Raw genomic sequence first — 24,769 nt, forward strand, 5'->3', positions numbered from 1 at the left:
TGCAGCCCAAACTGGAAAGCACTGGGCAGACCACAGGAACTACCTTCCCCTGGGACCGTGCCTGGTTTTGGAGCAGGGACTCACCTGTCACCTCATCGTTGTAGACTGCCTGCATCATCAGCTGTGGGTTTTGGACACAGTCGATGATGCCCAGCAGCGTCCGCGTCAGGCGCAGCAGCTCACTGAAGCTGTAGAAGCCGAAGTAGATGAGGTTGTGGGCAAGGCTGACGACCTGGGGAAGGACAAAGCAAGCTCCAGACCTTGCTGTGCTCAGGGCTGTAAACATGGGATGCCGTCACAGACAGCCTTGCCCCAGAGGAAGCTGCAAGGCATGGAGGTGGCCGATGGCTGCGCGAGGTGCCAGTGACACCAGCAGGTCTCGCACCTCGAAGGTGAGCTTGTTCTTCTCCTCGTTGGCGAAGGGCACCGCCTCGCTCACCACGTTGTTCAGGTAATCCTCCACGAACTCCATGGTGCTGGCAAACTTGTTTTTCTTGTCGTCTCGCGAGGCGTTGAGGTTGGAGTCGTAGCTGCGAGGGGAGACGGCAGGATGAGCTGGATGGCAGTGGGTCTCCTTGCCCAGCCGGGCAGGAGCACTGCCCAGGGGCATGCTGAGAGCCATCACGGCCAGGAGCGATGCCTGTGACTGTGATGGAGACCACAGGAGGACATCTGCCACCCCACCTCCCACGTCCCCCAAAGCCCCAGCGCCTCTCACTCTTTGATGGTGATGGCCGTGGGGATCTCGGTCCAGAGCCGCGCAAACTTGACGGGCATCACCAGCTCCTGGGGGTCCCTGTCCACGTGCACGTGCAACATGAGGTGGCAGAAGGACGCCCGGAGATCGAAGGGCAGCATTTCATCTGCCATGCAGAGGAAGATCAGGTCCACCCCCAGCTGCTGGGAGATCTCCTTGATGGCCAAGTACTGGCGGTCCAGACACATGCGGGCAAAGAGCTTCAGCTGGTACCTGTGTGGGGACAAGGTGGAGAAGGAGCGAGGCCATGCAACCCTTACGTCCTCACCCCATCTCCCCAGAGCCTGGGGAGAGGGTGCCACAGGATTGTCACCTGTAGTAGCTGAGAACGTTCTCGTCGTGGGCATTGCCAGCCCGGGCCTCCTGTGCCAGCTGCCGGATGCTTTTCTCATGGTGGTCGTTGTTCTTGTCGGTCCAGGTTAGCCAGACCTCCTCTTCTGAGTACTCAATGCTCAGGTACTCGTGGGTCTGGGACATCTCCTTCACTGGCCGCAGCCTGGGGTGGGGTAGGAGTAAACCTGGAGATGCTGCTGAGGATGGAGCACCTCGGGGCGTGATGGGGATTTTCCAGGTTTTACAGGGGCACCATGGCAGCAGGCAGGGCTAGGCACTGAACCCTGGCCATGGAAAATCTCTCCCCATGACTACTCACTCAGTTTTGATGAGGATGTCACTATTTTTTGGGTCCAGCACACACTTGCAGATCAGCTCCTGGGTGACGGGGATGGCGATGTGGTTGGACACGCACAGGTCCGAGAGGTAGTCCAAAAACCTGGGGAGCGAGGGCAGGGCAGAGACAGCTTGCTGTGAAAGGGGGTCCATGGGGGGGCTCTTTTTGCCTCTGCTCAAGGCACATCCCACCCGTCAAGCTGCTAAAAGCCCCTCGGGATGGGGGTGCTGGGCACGCACCGTGGCTCGCGGTTCTTGCGCACCAGGCTGACGAAGGTCTCCACCTCGGTCTTCGTGATGTGCTTCTCCAGCAGCTTGCGGTTGTTGTGCAGCAGGGCCGTGATGGTGTCCTCGGCCAGGATGTCGTAGCCAATCTGGGACTGCATCATCCCGAACTGCTTGGCTATGTGCTCCTGGAGCGGGCAGAGAGATGGCAAGTGTGAGGCTGCACAGCAGGGTCTGCCGATGCTCCCCTACCCCATCACGACCTCTGCAGCCCCCCAGGGCTGTGCAACACGAGGTGGGATGGGGGCTCCCCACTTTTACCCCCCAGCCCACCTGGTTTTTGCGATAATCCTCCTGGGAGTGCCGCAGCACACGGTAGCACAGCCGAAACATGTACTGGTAGGGAGCGTTCTTCTGGTCCGACAGCTCCTCCAGCCGCACCAAGGGCCCTTCGCCACCCTTGTCCTTGAAGGGGGCTTTCAGAATCCCAAAGATCTGCCCCAAAAGCAGGGATGTAAGTGCTGTGTCACCCTCCACACAGCCTCCCATGCATGGCTGGGCATCAGCTGTGCTTGGTGCACTGCCAGACCTCAGCCTTACCCAGGTGCACGGTCATGGCCCCTCACCTGCTTCAGGATGTTCTGCTCCCGCATGAGCTTCTGCCGCTCCCGGTTGGGCTTGGTCACCACGATGTCCAGCACGTTCTGGCCGTTGTTGGGGACATCGCTGACGAAGAACACCAAGTCCTCCAGCAGTTGGATCACAAACCTGCAAGGGGCACGGTGCCAGCGGGGCGGTGGGACCCTCCTTCCAGGGAGGCCACTCACCCACCGCATGCAGCCCACCCGTGCTCAGGTGCCTGCAATGCTGCTGGCACATTTTGTAGGACCAAAAAGCCCACGTTCAGGGCTCAAAACACTGCCGGGGAAGCTGCTGGCCGATCCTCCCTACTGCTAGAGGCCAGTGGCTGCCCTGAACCGTGAGGCTTTGCAGCCCCTGCAGTTCCTACGGAAATTATTGTCTCAAGTCAGGTGCCATGGTAAATGTCATGGGTTTGTGCTCGTGATTCACGCCGGGGATTTTGCATTCAATGCCTCTGCCCCTTGAGTCACATTCAGAGTGGTGCAAGCGCCATGGGACCAGCGTGGGGCGGGCTGGCAGGGCGGCAGCGGCTCGCTCTGTCCCACCGGGTATCTGTGTTTGCTCAGGAAACGCCAAGAACCCACCCACCTAAAAATAACACCGTGACTAACCAGGCTGCCCCTATCATGGGGCCATCTCCCAGCCCCTCAGTTATTTTTCTAGCAGCAAAGGAGGGGCCAGAGCGGGTCTGTGCTGTTATCTGATTTCCTCGCCAGATCCCTGGGAGAAGCAGGCGTGGATTTGGGTCACGGGCAGGAAAGCAAGGCAGAGCCGGCACCATGACCCAGGCAGGGGCCCCATTCTGCAGAGATGCTGGAGGGCTCCAGCACAGCCCCATCTCCACAGGGAAATGACTTTTTACCTCCGGTCGTTCTGGCTGAGAAAACCTTCGTTCATCTTCTCCACCACATTGGCCAGCATCGAGCTGGCGTCGTTGGCAAAGTCCAGGTCCCGGATCTCAGACACGGGCACGGAGACGATGGCAAACGCTTCTTTGTCTTCTTTGGTGGGACACGTGCCCAGCTGGGAAGGAACAGGGAAGCAGTGTCACAGAGGCAGGGCAGCACCAAGTGTCCCCGCATCCACCCAGCTGGCACCAGGGGCCCAGTTTGTCCCCACTGGAAGGACTGGGATGGGCTTGACGTGACTGGGGGAGGCTGTGGGCTGGCGGCCCACTGCCCCCTTGGGTCATCACGGTCTCTGGGTGAAGGTTGGGGTGCCCCTGGGCAGAGCGGGGTGGGAAGGAGGAAGGAGCCAGGGGGTAAATCCGTGGATGGGAGCAGGGTATGGGGCCGCACCATGAGGCGGATGGGTCTCTCCTCATCAATGTCGATGGGCACGTAGGTGCTCTGGATCCACGTGTTGGTGCAGAGGTGGCGCAGCCGCACGTACGAGTTCCTGCAGACAGCATGGTGCCTTGGTCAGCAGCCCCCGCGCAGACATGCTGGCACCCACCACTTCCCCCAGCACCCAGCAAAGCTTCCCTTGTGACAAAACTTCCCACCGTGGATGAATCCTCCCTTCTTTATTTCCACCCCTCCATGCTGGCGCTTCTCACGTACCGCGGGACGAAGGAGTCCGTCTTCTGCAGCGTGGTGGGGTCCAGCTCGAAGAGGGAGGCGATGTCGTTGCCGTGGGGCACGGCCACCAGCCGGTACTTGATCTTCTCCCCTGTGTTCCTGCGGCTGGAGCGGCTGCTGCCCCCCTGCACCAGGGAAAATGGCTTTGAGCCCCGAGCAGAGAGGTCGCCCCGCCGAGCCCAGCCTCTCTGTGCACACAGCATCGGAGGACACGCAGCGGCTACGCTCAGTGCAGAAGCTTTGGCTCGGGTGCCGGGCTGAGCCTCGTAGTGGAGAGGCAAACGAGGGGCTGCAAGAGCACAAGCATGGCACAATGCCCCTGAGCTACGGGGACACCCCTTCTCCAAACCTCACCGAAGAGGAAAAAAAAATAAGTCCAAATCTCTCTTCTACCAGCACTTCGTCTGCACACCCCCGTGGCCTGGGGATCCAACATGCACTGGGACCCCTCTCCGACAGATTTCGGCGGGGTCCTCTTGCAAGCGGGACATGGGGATGCTACTCTAGAGTGCGGGATGCGGGATGCTCTGCTCGGCAGCCCTGTGCCAGGACAGCCTCCAGCCACAACCTCAGCACCAAGCGGGACCCGGTGGCACAGCGCGGGCACTGTCCCCGTGGCGGGCTCTTTTTTTGGGGCATTTCCCTGCTTTCAGGCAGAGTCTAAGAGGCAGCGTGGTTTCAGGCAGCGGCAGCAGCATTTCTGCTAGCAAGGCTGCACACAGCTCACCGTGGGCGCTGCTTTGGGCTCAGCCACGTCTCCTTTATAACTTGGGTTTTCCTGAAAAGTTAAAGAGGGAGATGAAAGACAGCTCCCAGCCCTCCCCCTCAGTCCCTCCAAAGCCCTAAGCGTGGGGCGTTGTTTCTGTTCCTTCCTTGCTCATGCACACTGCAGAGAGACAAAACCTGCCCGGATGGGGCTGGAGGACGTGACCCACGCCCAGGGCACAGAGCTGCAGCCCCACGGAGGAGGACAGGGGCAGAGCGAGCCCCGGGGCTCTGCATCGCAGCAAGACAAGCTCTCGCTGCAAATCCCTCGAGGCCCCAGGTTAGGGTCTCACTGAGCACCACAAGCCAGGCAGCACCAGCCCAGGATGGGGATCTTCTTTCCTCTGCAGAGGTCAGCTGAATGTCTTTTGGTTTAAAGCACCCAAATTTCAGAGGCTCAGCATTGGATCCAGTAAGTGCTATTTCCATCCTGCCTGTGGCAGAAGGGGCCCCCTTAGGTCATCTTCCGCAGTGACGGCACGCCTTCAGCACGGGGTGCACCCAGCTCCCTCAGCACGTCCCTGCTCCCCTGGCAGCAGGTCTAACACTTTTCCCTTGGGCATTAGTGTCATATAAACCACATTACCTAAGAGCAGAAACCTCTTTGTGCCTCTGTCAGGAGGCCTTAAGCCGACCTTAAATGGGAGCAAAACCCATTTGGGGGTTTCCAGGCTCAGGCTTTGCCCACACCTCCCCCAGCCCTTCCCAGCCCTGGATGCCTCCACTGACCAGAGGATGAGGAAGGACAAAACCTGGACAGGAAGAGTTAAATGCAGCCAGATGAGTTATCTGCTGCTTCCATCCCACAAGGAGGTTGTGCCAGTACAGTCGCTTGGCCCAGAGTGAGCAAACAGGAAAATCCCAGCCACCCCCTACTGCCCCCTGGTTACACGTGCCAGGGCCAGAGGGGAGGCAGCCAGGAGCATTTTGGACATCACTGCTCTATCTAAGGGTGGGTTCTACTTCTGCTGACAGCCTCTCGAGGGCAGGGCAGCTTTCTGTACCCCTGTGCTCGCCCCCTTACCTCGGCTGCCAGGTAGTTGCCCGTGGCAAGGTGCTTGAAGCGGTACAAGCCGTTCCAGTGCCCGGCGCCCCCTCGGCATGGGTCGTGGTGGACCACCTGGAAGGAGCAGAGGAGCACTCAGAGCAGGGCTGAGATACCAGTCCTGGTCCTGGCCCCCAGCAAAGCCACCGGTGACAAGATCCCCATCCTGTCCCAAAGGTGCCCACAAGCAAAGAAGCTTGGGGCACTGAGCCACCAAGGGGCTGAGGGACACCCATCTCCTCCAGGGCAGCACGAGCTATAAAATCGCCCATCCGTCAGCACACGTGGCTTCCAGCTCCCTCTCAGAGCTCAAGCCTTCTGCTGGCTTTCACCAGGGCACTCAGGCCACCAGAAAGTGGAAATTCAAGGCCAGAAACATACCGAAACAAGCACTGGTTCCAACAGCCTCCCCAGGCACGGGGAGGCACCCTGGATTCCCACGGCCCCGCTCACCTCCACCTCCCACAGGGCGTTGGAGCTGGTGGCCGAGGTGGCCGACTGCCTCAGGGTGGTGCGGAGGAAGACGTGCAGCTTGCCTTTGTACTCGTCGCAGGTGAGGAACTTCTCCTGCTCGGCGTGGAAGAGCCTCACCACGTCCCCCTGGCACCAGGACATGGCAGTGAGGACACGGAGGCAGCATTCCCCCCCCCAGCCCCATGAAGGAGGGTGGCCATGGCTCTGCTAAAAGCCACTTCTAGTAGCACAAATGCTCCTCCAAGCCCAGGGGAGGGCACCTTGCCCGTGCATGGGGTGGTGGGGACACGGGGGCACCCTGTGCTTTGCAATGCCATCACTCTGTTTACTTGCACCAGCTGCTTCTCTCTGCCTCTACTCCCTAGGCTGTGAAATGGGTACAAACCCCCCACTTCGCACCCCCGGAGCGGGCAGAGGCTCTGCTCACCAACACATTTATGGCATTAACACCCCAGGAGGAGGATGCAGAGGAAGCTGGGGATAAGCAGGCGCCTGGGGATGAAGATCTGTGAGGTCCTAACAATCAATATCCAGCCAGCTGCTTCCTGGAGGACCTCCGACCCGAACAATAGCTCTGCAGGGAAAGTTCCTTTCCCAGGCAGCAGCCAGCCCTGCTGCATGGCTGAACAGCCAGAAATTGTCCCCGTAGCTGGAACCAGAGCTGGCACCATGTGTGCCTCATATTGTCCTTGGGAGCCGATTGAATACAATAAGGCAGGGGGTAACCTGATGCCCCCTGGGCACCTCCTGCCCATAGATACCGAAAATCCCAGCTCCAGCTCCCTGTTAAGTGCTCCGAGTGATGAATTCCCCTAGAAACCAAGCCCCTCGAGGCATCCTGCCCTTGTCACACAGCCAAACAGCTACAGTGTCCTGCCCGAGCAGGGGATGGGGCTGGATCCCCTGAGCCCGTCGCGTCCCGAGCGGCCGGCAGCCGAATCTCCTTCCTTACCCCCTTCAGCACTTCCTCCATGTGGTCGCGGAACTGCATGAAAAGGTTGATTTTCCAGCTGGTGTTACAATTGACTGAGTTCACCTAGGCAGCAAGAGAGCAAGGTCACAATCCCAGAAGGGAAATGGGACAAGAAAAGAACAAAAAAAAAGAAAACCAGTCAAGCCCCCAGCCAGCCCCAGCACCTCCTTGCAGCCAGCGTTGTCTGCAAGCTCATAGTTGCTGGCGTGCAGCGGCTGCCCGGCGTTCACGGGGTTCAGGATCACTTTGTCTCCCACAACTACCTGGGGAGCAAAAGGAGAACAGGGGAGAGAGCATGAGAAGGGTGCTCGGTGGGGATGTGAGCCCTGGTATGCCTGAGCACTGCTCAGCTCAGCTTCTTCTGGGCGCTTTGCAGCCCTGTGCTCACATTATCTCCGTTGCTCCTCAGCTTCCAGAAGGGCTGGATGAAGAGCCAGGACCCCTCGTTGCCGGTGGCATCCAGCGTCACCCGCATGGCGTTCTTCTCCAGCAGGGCCGGCAGCCGCTTGTTCACCGTCAGGTACTTGTTGCTCTTCATGTGCAGGAGCTGAGGAGCAAACGTTGGGGTGAGCTGGGGTGACCTGGCACAGCCCCAGGTCCCCGGTGCCGGTCCTACCCAGGAGGGGCACCACAAGCCCCTGCCCACCAGGTGTCCAGCTCACATTCACTGGATCTGTGTGTTTTTTCCCCAAAACCCAGCAGCCCGAGCAGCCTGGGGGCAGAGGAGCTGTGAGTGCCGTACCTGTATGACGCTGCCGTACTTCACCACGTCCCCATGCACTTTCTTGTTCTCAGTCTCGTTCTGCTTCTGCTCCATCTGGGCTGCATGCTGGATGCCAAAAGGAGAAGAGCTCAGGGTGGAAGCAGCCCCATCCCACCCAGAGCAAGCCCCAGGGGCACCACCGGCACCCTGAGCTACGGGGAGGGCAGGGGACAGGCTGTGACATGGCCTCAGCATCCCTCTGTCCCCCAGGTACCACGGTCCGTAAGATGGTCCTCAGCATCGGAGAGCTGAGCCCAGGACCCTGCTGTGGCCCTACGCAACAACATGAAGCACATGGGAGCTTTAAGCCAAGGATTTAAAAACTTGGACAGGCTTCTACAAAATTCCCCAATACGGGGTGGCACCACAAATGGACCAAGGGCTGGGGCGATGCCACATCCCAGTGGATCAGTGGCACTGGGGGCTCCTGGCAGCACCGACACCGACATTCAGAAGGCTGCACATCAGCAGTGCCGTGCCCGGAGCTGTCAGCATTTTCAGATCTGCCACGGGCTGCTCCTGCCAGCCCCTCTCTCCTAAACCACAGACATTTTCAACGTGGCGGCTCTGGCAGCCAGAGGGGTGCTGTCAACAGACGTGGAGCAAGGCAGGAATCTGCTCCGGCAGCGGATCCGTCTGGGAATGGCGAGGGTGCGGCACTGGCCCCGGCATGGGCACAGCCTGGGCAGCACCAGCCCCGCGCTCCCATGGAGCTGGGATGGGAAAACCACAGCGAGGGATGGGGCTGGGAGAGCATCCGCCCCTGCCCGTCCTGCTTCCTCCCCCTCTTGCATGAGGAATTGGGAAAGAAAGCTGGAATCACAGCCTGTACCCTGTGGGAGGATGGGGCAGGCGGTCTGTGATGCGAATCAGGGCTTTGAATCTGCACAGCACGTTGCACTGGGCTCCAGCCCCTTCACTCTTTTGGGCATTGCCACCGCTTTGGTTAATTCTCCATCCCCACAGAGCGCTGGGTGACACCCATGTGATGTGCTCCCACCTGGCCAGGGACCACAGCGGTGGCTGATGCCATTGGGAAAACAAACCAAGAGCCTGGGGAAACCCGCTCTGCTGCCGAGCTGGGAGTTTAACAACCACCCCGTGCAGCAACACGGCCCCGGTGAGACATCAGGCACCGCGGTGGCTCCTAAATCTGCACCCAGATCTCAACTCCTCCCTTGCTGAAAGACACGGGGCCAGGAGGGAGGACAGGCTGTCCCGAGCCAACAGGGGCTGACCTTGGCAGCCTGTCCCTCATAGGGAGCGGAGTCTGTCCCCAGTAGGGATGGGGCACCAGGGATGCGCACAGGGGCAGCCCCAGAGGCTGTGGGGTGGCTCCAAAGATGTCAGAGGTAGGAGGAAAACCTCTGTGGTGCATCTGGCTGCACTTGCAATTAGTCGGCCGAGAAAACACTGAGCCTAAAACCCCCTTACAAGCAAAGGGGCAGGAGCACAAGCACAGAAAGGCACCAGTGGGTACAGGGCAGGGTTTCTCCTGTTGGGACCTGGGCTGCTGCTGCTTCAGGAAGCTCTCTGGGGGTTGCTGCTGTCTTCAGCCCGCTCCCGGTGCCGGCGGCGTGTGCCAAAAGAGCAACACCGGGAGCAGCAGGACAGAGCGAGGAAATTACAGGATCTCTTGAAGACAAAACTGAAGCAAGGTTCAATCAATCAGGCTCAGAAATGAGCCTCTCCGTCCAGTCGTGGCCAGTACGGCTGTCAACGTTACAAATTACTGCCTAAGCAGAGCAGGAAAATGCATGTTTCTGAGCGTGGTCAAGGAGGCGCTGACCCTGTCTCGGCATCTCCAACCCAAGCCAGGACGCCCTGGCCGGACACTGCCTTGGACTTCGCTCACCAAAAGCGAAGCTGGGGGAGCTGCGGGGCCCAGCTCAAAGCCTGGCGAGATGATTTAATGAATCCTGCCTGAGCTTCGGTGCTATGAATCATCCTCAGGGCCTCGCCAGCTGTCTGAGGTGATTATGCAATGTTTAACATGGGCCTTTTCCAAACCTCGTGGAAGTCAACAGGAGCCTTTCACTTCCCCAGCCCGTTGGAGCAGGTCCTGCTCACAACGGCTCCATGCCGGGCACCCCTGGGTGCCGGGGCTGTGCCAGGGGGAAGGCAGCGGGACAGGAGGCAGCAGAGCTGAGCAGGGGGACACCCAAAAACAGAAACACCCAGGGCAGGTCCTGGCTTCCCAGGCATGTTTTCCAGGAAGCAGAATGTCTCTGGGTTTGCACAGTGAGGGGTTTCGTGGCTGCCACCCTACCTGCCCACGGGGACCGTCCCCACTGGCCAGTGCCTTGCGCCGGGAGCTCCGCTCACCTGCAGCTTCTGCAGCAGCACCACATCGGCGATCTTCTCCTTGTCCTGCTTGGTCTGCTTGGCCTTCCAGTACTGCTTCTGGGCAGAGTAGCGGTTCATGGGACATACTTTGAAGAGGCAATCTGGGAGCAGAGGGAGGCACACGTGAAGCCACAGCGGCTTGGGACCAGCGTCACCCAGAGCCCCTGCTCCCAACCCAGCAGCATCCTCCCAGCCCGCAGCCACCCCATCTGCTGCTAGGGGTCCAGAGCAGACAGGTAGAAGGATGAGCCTCTCGCTGGTAGCTGATGGACTAGTTTTGGGTAATAAATAAAGAGGCCAGGAGTGACTCCACTGCTTGGACTCGCGATAGAAGCATTCCCATCGGAAACGGCCACGCAATTTGGGAAGGAAAGCTTCAGGGGGAGAAAACGTATTGATGAAGCACAGCTGGGCTGAACCGGGAGCGGATCCTGCTGGAGGAAGGGAGCAGAGGCAGCAGGATAGGGACAGGAGCAGGCGTCCCCGCACTGCCCTCGCTGCTCTGCAGCCCCCGAACCCAGGCAGCAAGGCCGCGGGATGCTGTCCCCTCGGTAGCCGTGCCACCAGGACTCTGCAAACACGCTGCTGCTCTCCCGTGCCTGCTCACAACGAGACTTAATTAACAATGCTGGAAGCTACGAGCCAGCACTTCTAAAATCTGGATTGCAAACAGCTGCACTTCCAGTCCTAAAAGAAACACTCTGGGGATGCAAAGGGTTTGGATCCTGGCTCCCCCAGACGCTGGCAGCATGGATGTGCTCTGCTCCCCAGTTTGCTGTTATTCCCCACGCTGCTGTGGCCAAATGGGGGGGTGCAGACCCCCAGGGTTTTGTGAATCCAGGCACAAGAGCGGCCCTCTAGAAGCCAGGAGGCAGCTCCATCATGCATCTGATTCAGCTCATGGTACAATGCTGTGTAGGGACAGGGGGCGACGGCAGGAAGGGACCTACAGCCTGGGTCACCCGAATTACGCCTGAAATAGCAGCCCAGAACCTTCAGACACAAAAAGAAAAATCACTTCCATCTCTGGCCCCGGTCCCAGCTCGCTGGCAAGCACGTATTTATTTACCTGGGAGTGACGAACAAACAAGCACAGAGCACAGTTCTCACCGGCTTGGGCTGCTGGTTAGGGGCCAAGTTTCACATTTCACTTTACAGGTCTATTTGCTAATGGCATGTCCCGTGCCAAGGAGGCTTTGTGACGCTGGGCTTTTAATCAGGGACTCGAGTGTAGCTGCTGTAATGCCTGGCTGCATTCTCCCACTGCCTCCAAGCAGGGCCACAGAAACACTCCGGGCCACCTGCAGCACCTTGAATCGTTTTCATTAAATTGCTAATTAGGTTGCAAAAGGACCTGGTAGAAAGGAGAAACTGAGGAATGAGGGAGGGGAAAAAAATCCAGCGTAGCTATTAAGACAGAGGTGCAAATCAACCCCCTGCCTCCAAGCACTCCCTGTCCGCAGGGGCTGCTCACATCCCCATCGCTGCACGCCAAGCCAGGTTTTGCAAGGAAGGAAACTGAGGCACAGAATCAGTTGCACACGGAAAGGCTTCAGCAAGGCTCGTGCTGGAAGCCGGAGGTTTTGGCACCCAGGTGTACATTCCGAGGAGCTTTTGCAAGATGGATGGTGGGCGGAAAGCAGGGAAGCCGAGGAAAGCTCCCATGTCAGCACTGTGCGGCGAGCACCAAGCCGGAGCAGCGCCCAGATGTGGATCAGGGATGGGGCTGAGCAGCTCCTGATGGGCACAGCCATGGAGATGAAACCTCCCGCGTGTCCACCAGGGAGGATCCAGGGTATTTGAGGCACCAGCAGCCAGGCTCCAGCTGCCCCCTTGGCCTGCAACCGTCACAGACTCTGCCGCAAGCCTCAACTCAGGCACCTGCCCCACTGAGTGCAGGACTTGGTGTTTTATTTGCTTCTTCCCAATGTGCCCAAAGGCAGGGCCGAGAAGAGGCTTGGGAGGAAGAAAGCACAACGAAAAGCAAATATCCGAGAAGCACCAGGTGCCTTTCAGAGGCTCGGAGGGCACGATGCAGGCAGCCCAGCCAGAGCCCCTCACTGCAGAGCCAGGCTCCTGGCTGGCTTTGGGCACTTCCAAAACCCACCTGGGTCTGACTTCGTGGGGAAGGGCCCTGCTCCCCGCTCTGTGCCCCCAAACCCCCCGGTGGCGAGGCAACGAGCACCAGGGAGCTGAGCCGGGAAGGGCAGGGTCCAGCCACAGGATACGGGGATGGCAACAACCCATTAAAATCCTCTTAAGCCTCTTGCTGCTGCAGCAGGGAAACAGCACCAGCCCGTTGTTTTTACCTCCCTCGCGGTGATAGCTATCGACAAGGCAGACTGCTACTTTTCCGGCCATTAAAACAAGCGGCTGGATATCCTGATACGGTTTGCCGGGAGCAGGGCTACGTCTAGAGCAGACCTTAGTCTGGAAAAGAGATTCAACACCCGCCCATGTCCAGGAAGGGAGACGCTGCGGCTGCTGGGACCAGCAAGCCCGCGGAACTGGTGCCGGTTTGCGCCCAGCTCCCAGCTGTTCCCAGCCAGCCCCAGGTGAAAGTCCGCTGGGAGAGGGATGGCTGCCGGGTGTGCCAGGGCTGCGGGGCTCTGTGGGGCTGTCAGATGTCCCCAAAGTCAGCCCCAGACCCAAACAAGTGGCAGCGGCTTCCACGGAGAGCCAGGTCGCTGCTTGGCAGTGGGGAAGGCATCTGCACAGCACCCCACTGCAGGCAGTTAAAAAAAATTCATTAAAAAACATGAACGGGCCTGGGGCACGAAGCAGAGTGGGAAACCAGTATTTAAACAGATTTTTTTTTCAAAGGGGCTTGAAATTATGGTAGCTGGTATATAAAGAATGGCTGCCATAAACCAACCCCCAAATCCAACAACGCGATCACTGGTTTGGGGAAGTTTTCCCGGAGCACAGCCGTGCCTCGGTCCCTACCTGCCACAGCACCTGCAGGACCCGCAGGGTGCTCCAGGCACCCAGACCCACCAGGATGCCCTCAGGGACCCCTCCCTGCAGTGTGCCAGGCACAAGAACACCATTTCCCAGCGTTGGGCACAAAGGAGATGCCCCAGGTGCAGCGCTTTGCTCCCGCAGAGCCCAAAGGTCTCTCCCAGGGGCTAACACAGCCTGGGAGCAGGAGGCTCTCCCCAGCAGCCTGGCCGGGCTTTTCCCGAGCATTCCCACACGCCGGGATCCATCCCAGCCCTCGGGTGACTCATCCCCTTTTCCGCCCGGCCTGGCCGTCGCAGCTCGCTCCCGCTCGGCGCTGCCAGCACGGGGAACGAGTACGGCCCCGAGCGCTCGAGGAGATGGTGCGGCCCAAAACGTGACCGCCAAGGCTGGGTAGGGATTTACCTAAACCCTACCCGCCTTGTAAAAGGGTGGCTTAATCCCCCGGCTCTCTCTGAGGTGCAGCCAAGCAGGGCAGATGTAATTAGCGCTGAGCGCTAACAGGCTTGCCTTGAAGTAGTTTGCCTGTTGCAACTGCCCCTCTCTCTGTCCCCTCCTGTTTTTTTTTCTCCCCCCTGCTCCCAGCCGGCAGATACCCAGCTGCCAGCATCCCTAGGGATGTGTTTGGGTACGGACCCACCTTTGCAGAGGGCAGCTCTCTGCTCCATAGGGCTGGGTTATGGGGTCCCAAGGACCATCCCAGCACGGAGGCGGTTCCAGTAAATGTATAAACGCACCCAGAGGTGAACTGAGGAGGGTGGCTTTGGCCAAGCCATGGTGACAAACTACAGCAGCTAAAATCCCTCCAGGCTCCTCTGGAAAGGGCTCACCCCGGTCCTGAGCGAGCTGGGACCCCGGTCCCCATCCCTGGCACAGATGCGCAGGGCTGTGGTGTCCCCACGGTGTCACTGCAGTGACCGAGCTGCCCCAACACAGCCCCAATCTCACCTCGAAACTTCTTGGGAGGGTTGTCCAGGTCTCCAGCCGCTGGTTCCACCACGCACCGGTCGTCCACCAGCCTGCAGGACCAAGCAGGGACAGAGCTTCAGAGACTACAAGGCAGCAGCGGGGCCTGAGCAAGTGAAGTGCCTTCCCCAGAACCCACAGCACCATGAGGGCACATGTGCATTGGCACCAGCCCCAAAATGACAGCATCAAAACCTGCACCTCCTGCCCCCTACCCCTTTGCATTTATATTTATATAAATATTTGGCTCGATGACACTCAGCTCCTGCAGCCTGTCATGGGTGCCTGCCCCAAAGCGACATTCGAAGCACGGTGATGCTGGGTGCCGGGGCCTTTGCTCAGTGACCCGTGAGGGAAGCTCTGATGCCCACACCCTGCAGGAACGGATCCTGCCTTGCTCAGCACTCAGCTGAGCCAAATCCGCCCCGAGGCGATGGGCACCGTGTGGAGCCAGCCTTTCTGCCCGAGCTGGAGGTTGAGGTTACTGCTCACAGCCCCCGGCCCCAGGTCTTCGTTAAACTGGTAAAAACGTGAGGGGTTCAGCTTGCTCTTAATGGTTCTTCTCCTCCAGCCAGGAGCTACCCCACCAGGACACAGGGGGTGTAACTGTTGTAGATGGAGGTGGCAGGGCCCCCTGGAACCAGTTGTTAATTGTAATTAATTATTACCAGGGATGCTGGCTCTGCCCATCAGACACAAAGGGCTTTGCACCTCCTGCCTGCCCCCTCCTCATTTCCCAGCGTTAAGCAAACTCCTGCGGGCTTGGCCTTGGGTGCTGCAGCCCTTCCCCATGATTTCAGGACAGGCCATTGCTCCAAAGTTTCCAAGGCCAGCGAAGCACACCCAGGGATGAGGCACCCCTGTGCTTGGCCCCAAAATCGCGGAGGGGTGAGCATCGCCCGAGGGCTGCCGGGCGCCGGGTGCTGCAGCGAGACAGGCTGGGCTCGCTCGCCTGCTTTCTGCCAGCCCCCAGGAGGCGATGCAGGGAGAGAAACCGCGCTCCTGCCCCGGGCGAGGAAGCAAGGAGCGTCGAGGAGCGTGTCCCCACCTGAAGCCGGGCAGCTGGGAAGCGAGGGGCTGGGTGCAGGAACACAGCGGCTGCACAATCCCAGAGGGAGCATCCTCGGGGGGAGCGTTGCAATGGGGACAGGAGAAGCGCGGTGGGCACGTGGCACGGCAGCGAAGGGCACGGCGGAGCCCGCGCTGCTCTTCCTGCTCCTTGGGGGCTCTCGATGCAGCCAACAAACCCAACAGGCAAAGTGCTGCTGGGTTTTCAATGGAAAGAAAAATCCCACGTGCCGCTCTGCCGATCCGGCCTCCCTCCCCTACCCCAGCCGCTCTCCAGAGGAGGGAAAATTCCTCTTCGTAGCTCGGCAGAGAGGAATTTGGCCTCGGTGCTGATGGATTGGGGCCCTGGGGACCCCAAGGCTGCTGCGTCCTTGGCAGCAGAGGTGCTGGAGCAGGAGCCGGCGTCCCGCCACGCAGCCAGCGGCACCGCGGGGCCTTTGCTTTTCACCCTCACTTCTCGAGCCAGAGCTTGTTTCTCCTGGCTGTCGTGCGCAGCCTCTCCCAGCCGCTTCAGGGGGGTTTGGAGGAGCTCCCCTCTGCCCGCTGGGAGGACCCATCCCTCGTACAGCTCAGGGAACCAGCAGGCCACGAAGGTGCAGCCAAACCTCGCACTGTGGCACCCAGGGGTCACGGTGCTGGCAGGAGAAAAGTTTGCCGAAGCCCCAGCTCCTGGGGCTCGGAGCAGATTAACCTTAGATTTTAAGTAACGAGAAAAAAAAAAAATAAAAAAAATTCTCAAACGTTTTGGTGGCAGCAACAGCTTAAGAACAACTAGCAAAGCCCCAGAAGACTGGAAAAGGCAAACAAATAAACCCAGCCCTGAGGTTTTGGTAATCAAACATTGAGCTTTTCGCTAGGCAGCACTGCCTCAGCTGTGCCCACACTCGTGGTTGGCAGCAGGGGGGTGCTGGGCTCCAGACCCACGCCTGCCCAGCCCAGGCTGCCTGGGGAAGGACCCGGGACCGTCCCCGAGCTCCTGCAGGGCACAGGCTCTCGGGAGGGCAGGGAGAGAGGTAAGGAAGGATGGGACAAAGCAGTGCCAGGAGGAGAAGAGGCAGCTGCGGACAGGGGCTTTACCACACGTATCTCACCGCACAGGAGATATGCAAAGCCTCAGCCCAGCCCAATGCCAGCCGTAAACTCATTTGGTTTCTATTACTCTGAAATGCTGCTTTGCACCCCCAGCACCACTCAAATGAGAGCAACGGAGTAAAGCACCAGCCCTCAGCAAGCGCCCACCAGCACCTACAGCAGCAGAAGGCTTGCTCCATTTATTAAAAAAAGTAAAATTTAAGTTCTCCATTGCAGCTAAGGGTCCACGCAGCCCATTTCCAGCACCAGAGCAAATGGTGCAGGCATCTCCTACCCACGCCAGCTCCATCTCAAGCCACTGCCTGGAACTTCTGTGCCTGGCACTATCACTCTGCGACGCTGGGCTGCAGATAGCGACCTGCCAGGCTGGAAACCTTAATTAGTTAATGAGCTCAGAGCAGTCGCAGTGTCTTTAATCCCGGAATTACACGCTCTGCAGGAATGCAAAGCACTGTTTTTATTAAACTGATACTCGGGACAAGCCTTGTTGGGTTAAAAATCACTGAAAACAGAAAGGATCCTGACGCGGTGGACATGAGTCACCTGGGTTACTGCTGGGGCCGGGCTGTGTTTGCTCTAAAAACCCGCATCAGCGCAGGGGGATGGCACGAAGCGGGGCTCCCTCTGCTCTCAGAGCAGTGGTGCTGCTCAGCGTGGGGCACGGCCACTGCGGCTTTCATCTCCCAGGTGTTAATGAGAAAACCTCATCAGCATCCGAGCACCTGGAGGATGATGCAGGGAGAAGCAGCAGGCTGGAGGCACTGCTGAAAACCCCACACTTCGCCTTTCCGAGGCGCCCCTTGGGAGCACCGGGGGCCTGATCCTGCGCCTCGCCGAGCCTGCTGCATCTGGTTAGCTTTAAGCCCTGCGAATCGTCACGGCGGGTCCAGCGGGGTTTGTGCTGCGTGCCTAAAAACCGAGCACAAAGTGATTCCCTGGACCGCAGCCAGTGCACTTGGCCTCGTGCGAGGCTGAGCCTTCGCCGGAGGTCAGGGGATGCAGCTCCTCCAGCACCTCCAGGCCAGGCAGCCCTGAACCCAAGCAGGGACGGCGGCCAGCTGGGGCTGTCCTGGTGGCGAGGAGGAGGAAGAGGAGGAGGAGGAGAAAGAGAAGGAGAAGGAGAAAGCGGAGGAGGAGGAGAAAGAGAAGAAGGAGGAGAAGGAAGAGCAGAGCTCGCCATCAGGCACAGGGCTGGGTCAGCCCCTCCGGCACAGAGCCCATGGATCGGTTGGCCTGGCAGAGCAATGGAAGTAAAAGTAAAGCAAGTGAACGTGGCACGGCCACAAAAACACAGCCTTGTCCCCGCGTTGTGGGGAGGACACCGCTCTGCGCCTCGCGTGCTTCTCCTCCCCGCAGGAGCGAGTTCATCCTGACCCAGCAGGCCTGAAGTTACCCTTTAACCAACTGTGTTTCCCTGAACTGCTCCACCCTGTAAATCCACCTGCAATCACAATTACAGCCATCAAAGGTGGTATTTCATGTTAAACAGCCAACTGCCACCCAGGCGGGCTTACCATTGGCCCAGCCCCTCCACCAGCCCACAGTGCTGGTCCCCGAGCCCCCTGGGATGGTGGGGATGGGGTCCCCACCTGCGTCCTTCTGCTACTTTCTGGCTCCAGCCATTGGGTGCTGGCTCACTGGGGACACAAGGTGAGATGGGGACACTCCTGGCAGCGGTTTCTCCCAGGGCTCACGGCATCACCGCATCCAGCAGGACCCAAACTGAGGTCTCCCAGCTCCTCTCCCTGCTTGGCGCTGGTTTGGTTTGCACGGATGATGCCCACAAAGCATCCCATGGCAGCAGCCGTTTCCCCACTGAAGTCCCAGCTCTGGAAATTCCAGCTCCATGAGCACAAAGCCGCCAGGAGTTACTGGTGATGGGTTCCTGGTCATTTTCCCTGAGCATAAAAAGCACCGTTCCTTCGGACACCTCTAATTTTCAGCAGCAGAGCCCCACAGAGCCATCCTCCCTGCTGGGAACAGCCTTGAACAGAGCCAAGGGGGAAGAGGAGCCCACCCTTGGGTCCTGCACCCCTCTGCACCCCCTGGGTAGCTTCCCACATCCCAGACCCCTTCTCACAGCTCCAATATGCCTGTCCTGCTCTCCCATTGCCACGAAGGTAATGCGTTGGGCACCGAACAACCCAGCCAAGGGATGCCTCCAGCAACACGGATGCCCTAACCCATCAGTGTTGCTTCAGTGCTCAGCTCCTGCCCTGCCCTTCTTAAATAACCTCCTCCTTCTAGTTTATCTTTAGCATTTTAGTGACTTGGGGAGTTTTGGCCAACGTTCCCCCACTTAGCCGAGCACTGGAGCGCACATGAGTCCTCCCCACCCTTCAGAGGGTGGTTTTTCCTCCTGCAGAGCAAACGCCCACTGCAGGCAGCGTCTGCAGGAGGAAGGGTTTGTGCCCTGGGGCTTTGATGGGGCCATGAACAGAACAGGCTCAGCCGGGGGGGCTGCAGGGCTCCCCCTGCCACCAACCCCCATTGCAAGTCCATTGGATGAACAGGGAAAAGTGACCACTTTAAAAAAAGAAAAAAAAAAAAAAAAAAAAGTTAAGGCTTAGTGTTAATGCGGGGCCTGGTCCCGCTTCCCTGCTGCTTTTCAGGGCATCCTGCTCCCCGATGCACCGCAGGGCTGCTGGACCCCCACATCCAGGACTCATGGGGGCTGCTAAGAGCCCCGCAAGATCTCCCAAATGATGGGGCTGAGCTCTTCAAAGCAAGAACGGCCAGCACCCCGTGTGTCATCTGGGTCCGTTCCCCTGCAGGGTTTCACCCTGGGCTGGAGGTGAAGGACTTCCTCACTCGCTGTTCCTGGTCCAGAACCACCAGCACAAACGCACCGGGCTCACTGGGTTTAATTCAGCGGCTGCAGAGCCACGCACCCCGCTGCAGCCTGTCCGGGTGTCCTGCAGCCGTGGCCACGGGGGCTGCCAGCACCGCTGCGCCTCCCACCTGGGGTGCATCCAAGCACAGAGCCCTGCGCATCCTGCGGCATCACCTGCAGGCACCCCTGGCTTTGTATTTCGGTGGTGTTCAAACCCACATCAGCCAGGATGCCCCAAAGGCCCCAGAAGTTCCCCTGGGAAGAGCTCACTGCCCTGCCAGGATGGGGAACCGCAGCACCAGGACATTGGGATGCATTCTTTAACTTTTGGGACCAGCACCTGGAAACTCTCCGTGTCATCCCATATAAACTGGGGATCCCGCTGCGGACCACACCAGTCCAAACCCTCCTGCCTTCATCGAGGAAGGATGGAGGGAGCACTTCCGCAGGGTGCTCAGCTGGGCACGCAGCGCCCAGCTTGGGGCTGGCAGAGCTATTTGCCTTGCAAATGAGCCAAATAAGGTCCCAAACAGGCAGCAGTAGGGCTGGGGAGAAGCACTCTCAGTGAGTCACCCACTCCCTTATCGCAGGAGTGATTTAAGGTGCGGTTGGGTCTCCCAGGTCGCGGGGCACAAGGGAAAACAGTTTCAGAGGGTGGGAAACAACCCAGAGGAAACAGAGCCCTGGGAAAGAGAGGCTGCCCAGCAAAAGCTACGCTGGGGCCTGGGAGAATGGTCTCTCCAAGCAAGCCCTGCTTTTGAGATGTTTATAAAACTAGAGAAGCATTCTGCAAAAAATAAAATAAAATAAAATAGAGGGATCTGGGGACAGGAGCTACAAAGAGACTGGAGCTCCAGAGTGTCTAAACACCTCTTAATTTGGCTCCTGGCGAGCCCCTGGGACATGCTGCGTGGGCTAATAACCAGCACCGGCTCCCACCGGGATGGAGGCGCGCTCAGTGCCGCACTGCTGAGCTCACAGCCCCTGCCCTGGGACATCCCCGCGCTGGGAAAGCGAGAGAGCCGCCAGGAGATCCCTCCGAAAGGGCCCTGGGGGGCATCCTCCCACCCGGCCCGTCAGGGAGGGCTGGGCGCAGAGCGGCCGCATCCTGCACGTGCAGGACCCGAGGTTGGCACCACGCAGGTGGGCACACGGAGATTTTGTGTCTGTGCCCTCGCCCACTCCCACCCAGCAGCGGGGCTTTGGGCACCAGGGCATTAAGCGGGAGGCTGCGTGTGCCCAGCAGTGGGTGCGCGTACACGTGTGGGCGCCGGTATGTACGGCTCCGGTTATACACAGGCATGTGGGAGCAAGTGCATTCATCGCAGATTATAGGGCCAGGCAGCTCCTGCCCCAGGAATCCCATCCAAGGCAACATTCCTGGCTGATCTCAGCCTCTCCTACATGCGCGATGGGGCAGGTGCTGGCACAGACCCACGTCCTGGAAGCGGCGCCGGCACCGCTCGGAGCTGCGGGCAAGATTTGGGTCCCTGCTTTGGGCAGCCCAGGAGCAGCGGCGTTTCCAGTGATCCCCATTGTATCGAGGCACCCCACGGTGAGGTACAAACCCTTCTGTGCCCAAGGGCACCCAGCAGCCCTGCCAGAGCCCTGTCCTCAACAGGAACGGAGCATCTCCCTGGGCAAATGCTCCCGCTTAGGCACAGAAACTGCAGGGACAAGGGACAGGTCCCTGAGGTTCCTACGTGTCCCCAGGTGGGGCTGCAAGATCCCCTCCTGCTCAGCTGTGGGAAGGGGCTGTAAGGAGATGGCTCAGCCTGGACCTGGTCGTGCCCACACTGCCCCTAATACCTGGCAGGGCTTGGTGCCCATGGGCACCCACGGGTGGTGACCCCACAGCGATGCTCACTGTGAGCTTGGCTCCGTGGGACCACAAAGCGGGCAGTGAGAGCCGGAGATCTACCAGTGCCTGGCCCAGGGGACAGCCACCAGCAGCCACACGGGGCAGGGCTGGCAGCTCTCCTCCTGCTGTGCCCCACAGAGGGACTGTGTTTGCCCAAGCCTCATGCACAGCCCCAAGGACCCTCATGCTGCCTGAGCCCACCTCGTCCCCTCCAGTCCCCAAACTTCTGGCCACGGCTGCCAGAGAGTGGGATGCAGGTCCCCCCCCACACCCCAGGACCACATCCTGCCCCAGCAGTGACCATCCAGGGTGGAAGGGGCTCCCTTGGCACAGCCTGCACTCCCCATGGCCCCGCACCTGCAGGAAATGGTCCCCAGCCCCTGTTCCCACCGGGGTCAGCCCCGGCACCACCTCCCCTTCCCCTTCTGCCCGGAGAAACAAACCCACAGTGCTGAGCAGGCTCCGGGACAGGGCTCACTCACCCCAAAGTACTGATGAAGCCATTGACGGAGCCCTCGGCGTACAGGGAGACGATGTCCCCGATGTGCAGGAAACTTGACATCTCATTCATGGTTGCCTTCAACCCGGCGCAGCGCCGCTTCTTCCCCAAGTCACCTTCCCTCGCAGAAATCCACCATGGGGCAAGCGGGGCTCACGGGAACCAGCCCAGGGGGGCTTCTTCCAGCCCGGCTCTCACCCCCTTCTCCTCGCCGGCTCCCTGCGAGCAGCGGAGGGGAGCGGGACGCGGGCACGGGCTCTCGCACAACTTTTACATGTGCTGGGCAGGACGCGAGCCAAGGGAGCCAGGCAGCCGCGGGCGTGCTGCGAGGAGGAGGAGGAGGAGGAGAAGGAGGAGGAGAAGAGTGGGGAAGAGGCTCAACTAGAGGTTTGCATGAGATCTGTCCGGCTGTCCGTGTCTCCGTCTCCGCACAGCTTTCTACCTGCAGCCAATAGAGAGCAATCAGGAAGTCCTGCTCGAAAAAGCATGCAAATAATTTTGGCCTGGGAGGAGAACCGGAGCTGCCTGGGTGTGTGTGTGTGAGGGGGGGGATGCCCAAAAAGAGGCCCCACCCTCTGCTCCCCGCCTCCCGGCTTGGGGGAGCGTGGGCTGGGGGGGGCAGCACCCCAAAGCCATCGAGCAGCCCCCAGTCCCTGCATCGCCGAGGCTGGGCACGCCACACTCGCAGCAGCCCGGCAGAAGCGAGCACTTCCACCGCACGCCAGCTGCCCTGGGTTCACCCCACGATGCAGCTCCCCAGGGCGCTTGGCCCCCCAGCCCCACGGCAGTGCCCCCCAGCCCCACCACCGGCCCCTCCGGGGTCTCCTTCTCGCCCCCCTGGCCCTGGACTCCTCTGCTTGGAAAAGCACCGGGTGCTTCCTTGCCAGCCGTGGGGGCTCTCGGGGTGCTGCCCGTACACAAACACAGGAGAAAGGGAGGTGCTGGGAGCTGGCAGCTGCACTTTGTGTCTCTCACCAAACCAAATTCCCCGTGCAGGTGGGATGTGACATCACCCCCAGCACCTGCCAGGGGGAAACTGAGGCTGCTGCGACCACCCCGTCCCACCCAGCCCCTCTGCGGCTGCCCCCGCAGTGAGGGCACTGCTCTCACCACCCCTCCATCTGCTCCATCCTCCCCAGGAGCAGACCCAGGGCCCCCAGCCCTCCGTCCCCGCTCCTAAGCCCCCCTTCAGGCAGCACTCCCCCAGACTGGCTATCCCGCACCACCTGGGAGCAGGGGAAAGCCCCGGGCTGAGGGCAAGGCAGCTCTCGCTGGATTTTTCTGCCCCAGGCAAGTGTTTGTGGTCAGACAGGCTTCCTGAAGCCCGGGTGCCAGCAGGCAGGTCCCCTGCTGGAGCAGATCCTGCTTCACCTCCTGCCACCTCTCTGTGCCCCTCACACCCATGCGCCATCACCCAAACCCCCCCAGCTGCCAGCCCCATCCAGCACCCAGCCCACCCATCACCGCCAGCAGCAGGAGGGCTCACACACACCCCAAAGTCCCACCTGCCCTGGTGCCTAAATCCCATCAGGAGCCTTTTTGTGGTGAACCTGGGGCTGGACAAGCAGCTCCGAGCTCCCGGTGTAAAAGGAAAAGGACCAGCAGAAAAGGATCGAGTCCTCAGAGCATCTTCTGGACAGCACAACTGCCCTAGTTCCGCAATTTAATTAAAACTTGTCTGCTGTAAAAACAATATTGGAAGGGGGAAAAAAAAAAAAAAAAAAAGGCATGATGCTTTTCTCATTTATTTCCCTCCTGTCCTCCTTCCTTGCAAACAAACACACAGGTTTCAGGAATCTAAACCTTGCCCTAAATAGTGATTTTTTTTCCACGAGGAAACGGACAGGTCCCCTGGCAGAACAAAGGGGGAAAAAAAATTAGTGCAATTCCTTCGGGGAAGATGCGAATTCAGGTCCATCAGGATTAGCTGCGTTTTCAGCACAGGACAAATTTAGAAGCCTTTATCTCAGGGCAACAGAGGGGGGAAAGAGAAGATCATAAGAAAAAAAAAAAAACTCGCTGCTGTTAAAAGCAAATGAAGGTTTCACAACAGGAGCTCAAAGAAAGCCCCCAAGGAATCAGAGACCAAAACTTTGTGCACAAATCAGCCTCTCTGATCAAAGGCATGAGTGGCATCTCAGCCAGCACGCGGTGCGCCCACCGGCATCATCGGGCACGGCCGGGCACCACTAGCCCAAGTTGGGCTCCCAAAGCTCCCGTCCTCCTGCACCCCTGGGACTGCTCATGTTTGCAGAGCACCGAGCAGTAAAATCCCTTGGAAGTGCAAAAAAAAAAAAAAACAAAAACATCCCACTGCACTAAGCAAACATACATCTGGCCAGCTTTCTGCCATCCAGAAGGACAAATAGGTGAAGCCCCTCGCGGGCTCATTTGCACCTCCAAAACAGGAGGCAGCCCCGTCCCCACGCTGGGGGTGGTGGGCACCACATCCAGCCCACGCTCTGGGCCTTGCATCCCCACTCCGGGCCTTGTGTCCCCGCTCAGCTCCATCAGGGATGGGGAGCAGAATGTGTTTTGGGGACACACCCCTGCCTGTTCTGCACCCACCTCAATGCGGGCACAACCGCACAGAGCCATCACGCTGTCAACCCCATGTGTGCCCCCAGGGTGGTCTCTGGGCTGCTCCCAACCTGTAGGGATATTTTGGCATGGGTGCAGACCCCAAGATGCTGGGAGGAGCTGCAGAGAGGCTGCAGCCCCAGGTGAGTGGAGCGGCCCTGGCCGTGAGGATGCTCCCAGGAGCACGCAGCCAAGCGGCTGCCTCGCTCCCCCCACACCCCGGGGAGATAGAGGAGTTAAAAATAAGAGCGTTTCCTTCCTTACCCCCTACTTTAGGCCACGCGATAAATAAAAACTGGGAGTTTCTGCCTCCCAGAGAGGAAGCGGCTGCGGAGAGGCGGCCGGTGAGTCAGTCCAGCAGCAGCCATCCCCGCTCCCAGGCACAGCCTTCATCCCTGGCGGGGCTGGGGCCACATTCCTTTCACATGCTGAAATTGCTCCTTTGCGGGCAGCCTCTCAAACTGCGGGGCCGCCTCCCTCCCCCGGGCCCCCCAGCCTCGTCCGCAGGATGCTCCTTTGGCAACAGATCCCCTCCACCCACACCTCCCGCACACCCTTCCCACGACGGCCCTCGGCTGCCGGGCTTCGCAGTGAGAGTTCCCTGAGTCTGCAGCTGCACCGTGTTGGCTTCCCGACCCACCAAAAAGCTGGACAGCCTCAAGAGTCCCCC

The 24,769-nt window shown here is 59.6% G+C and overlaps 1 protein-coding gene across 4 annotated transcripts in view; it reads right to left on the reverse strand.

Moving 5' to 3' along the window:
- The window catches only part of ITPR3 (inositol 1,4,5-trisphosphate receptor type 3), a 40,296-nt gene extending 18,283 nt beyond the window's left edge, over positions 1–22,013 (reverse strand). For 3 of the 4 annotated variants that reach the window (XM_032203082.1, XM_032203080.1, XM_032203081.1), the window contains exons 1-21: positions 21,503–22,013; positions 14,149–14,219; positions 10,219–10,340; positions 7,873–7,959; positions 7,519–7,677; positions 7,295–7,393; positions 7,110–7,193; positions 6,137–6,283; positions 5,663–5,758; positions 4,601–4,651; positions 3,856–3,998; positions 3,592–3,691; positions 3,156–3,316; positions 2,278–2,419; positions 1,985–2,146; positions 1,667–1,839; positions 1,410–1,529; positions 1,071–1,253; positions 719–970; positions 386–530; positions 85–232 (exon numbers count right to left, since the gene is read on the reverse strand). In XM_032203082.1, the coding sequence (XP_032058973.1) occupies positions 85–232; positions 386–530; positions 719–970; positions 1,071–1,253; positions 1,410–1,529; positions 1,667–1,839; positions 1,985–2,146; positions 2,278–2,419; positions 3,156–3,316; positions 3,592–3,691; positions 3,856–3,998; positions 4,601–4,651; positions 5,663–5,758; positions 6,137–6,283; positions 7,110–7,193; positions 7,295–7,393; positions 7,519–7,677; positions 7,873–7,959; positions 10,219–10,340; positions 14,149–14,219; positions 21,503–21,591 (2,734 nt within the window). In that variant the 5' untranslated portion in view covers positions 21,592–22,013. The remainder of the gene's footprint in view (positions 1–84; positions 233–385; positions 531–718; positions 971–1,070; positions 1,254–1,409; positions 1,530–1,666; positions 1,840–1,984; positions 2,147–2,277; positions 2,420–3,155; positions 3,317–3,591; positions 3,692–3,855; positions 3,999–4,600; positions 4,652–5,662; positions 5,759–6,136; positions 6,284–7,109; positions 7,194–7,294; positions 7,394–7,518; positions 7,678–7,872; positions 7,960–10,218; positions 10,341–14,148; positions 14,220–21,502) is intronic. The other variant, XM_032203083.1, reaches the window with a different exon arrangement.
- Between the last annotated feature and the right edge of the window lie 2,756 nt (positions 22,014–24,769).

Source organism: Aythya fuligula, chromosome 25, assembly GCF_009819795.1.
Source record: "Aythya fuligula isolate bAytFul2 chromosome 25, bAytFul2.pri, whole genome shotgun sequence".
NCBI lineage: Eukaryota > Metazoa > Chordata > Aves > Anseriformes > Anatidae > Aythya > Aythya fuligula.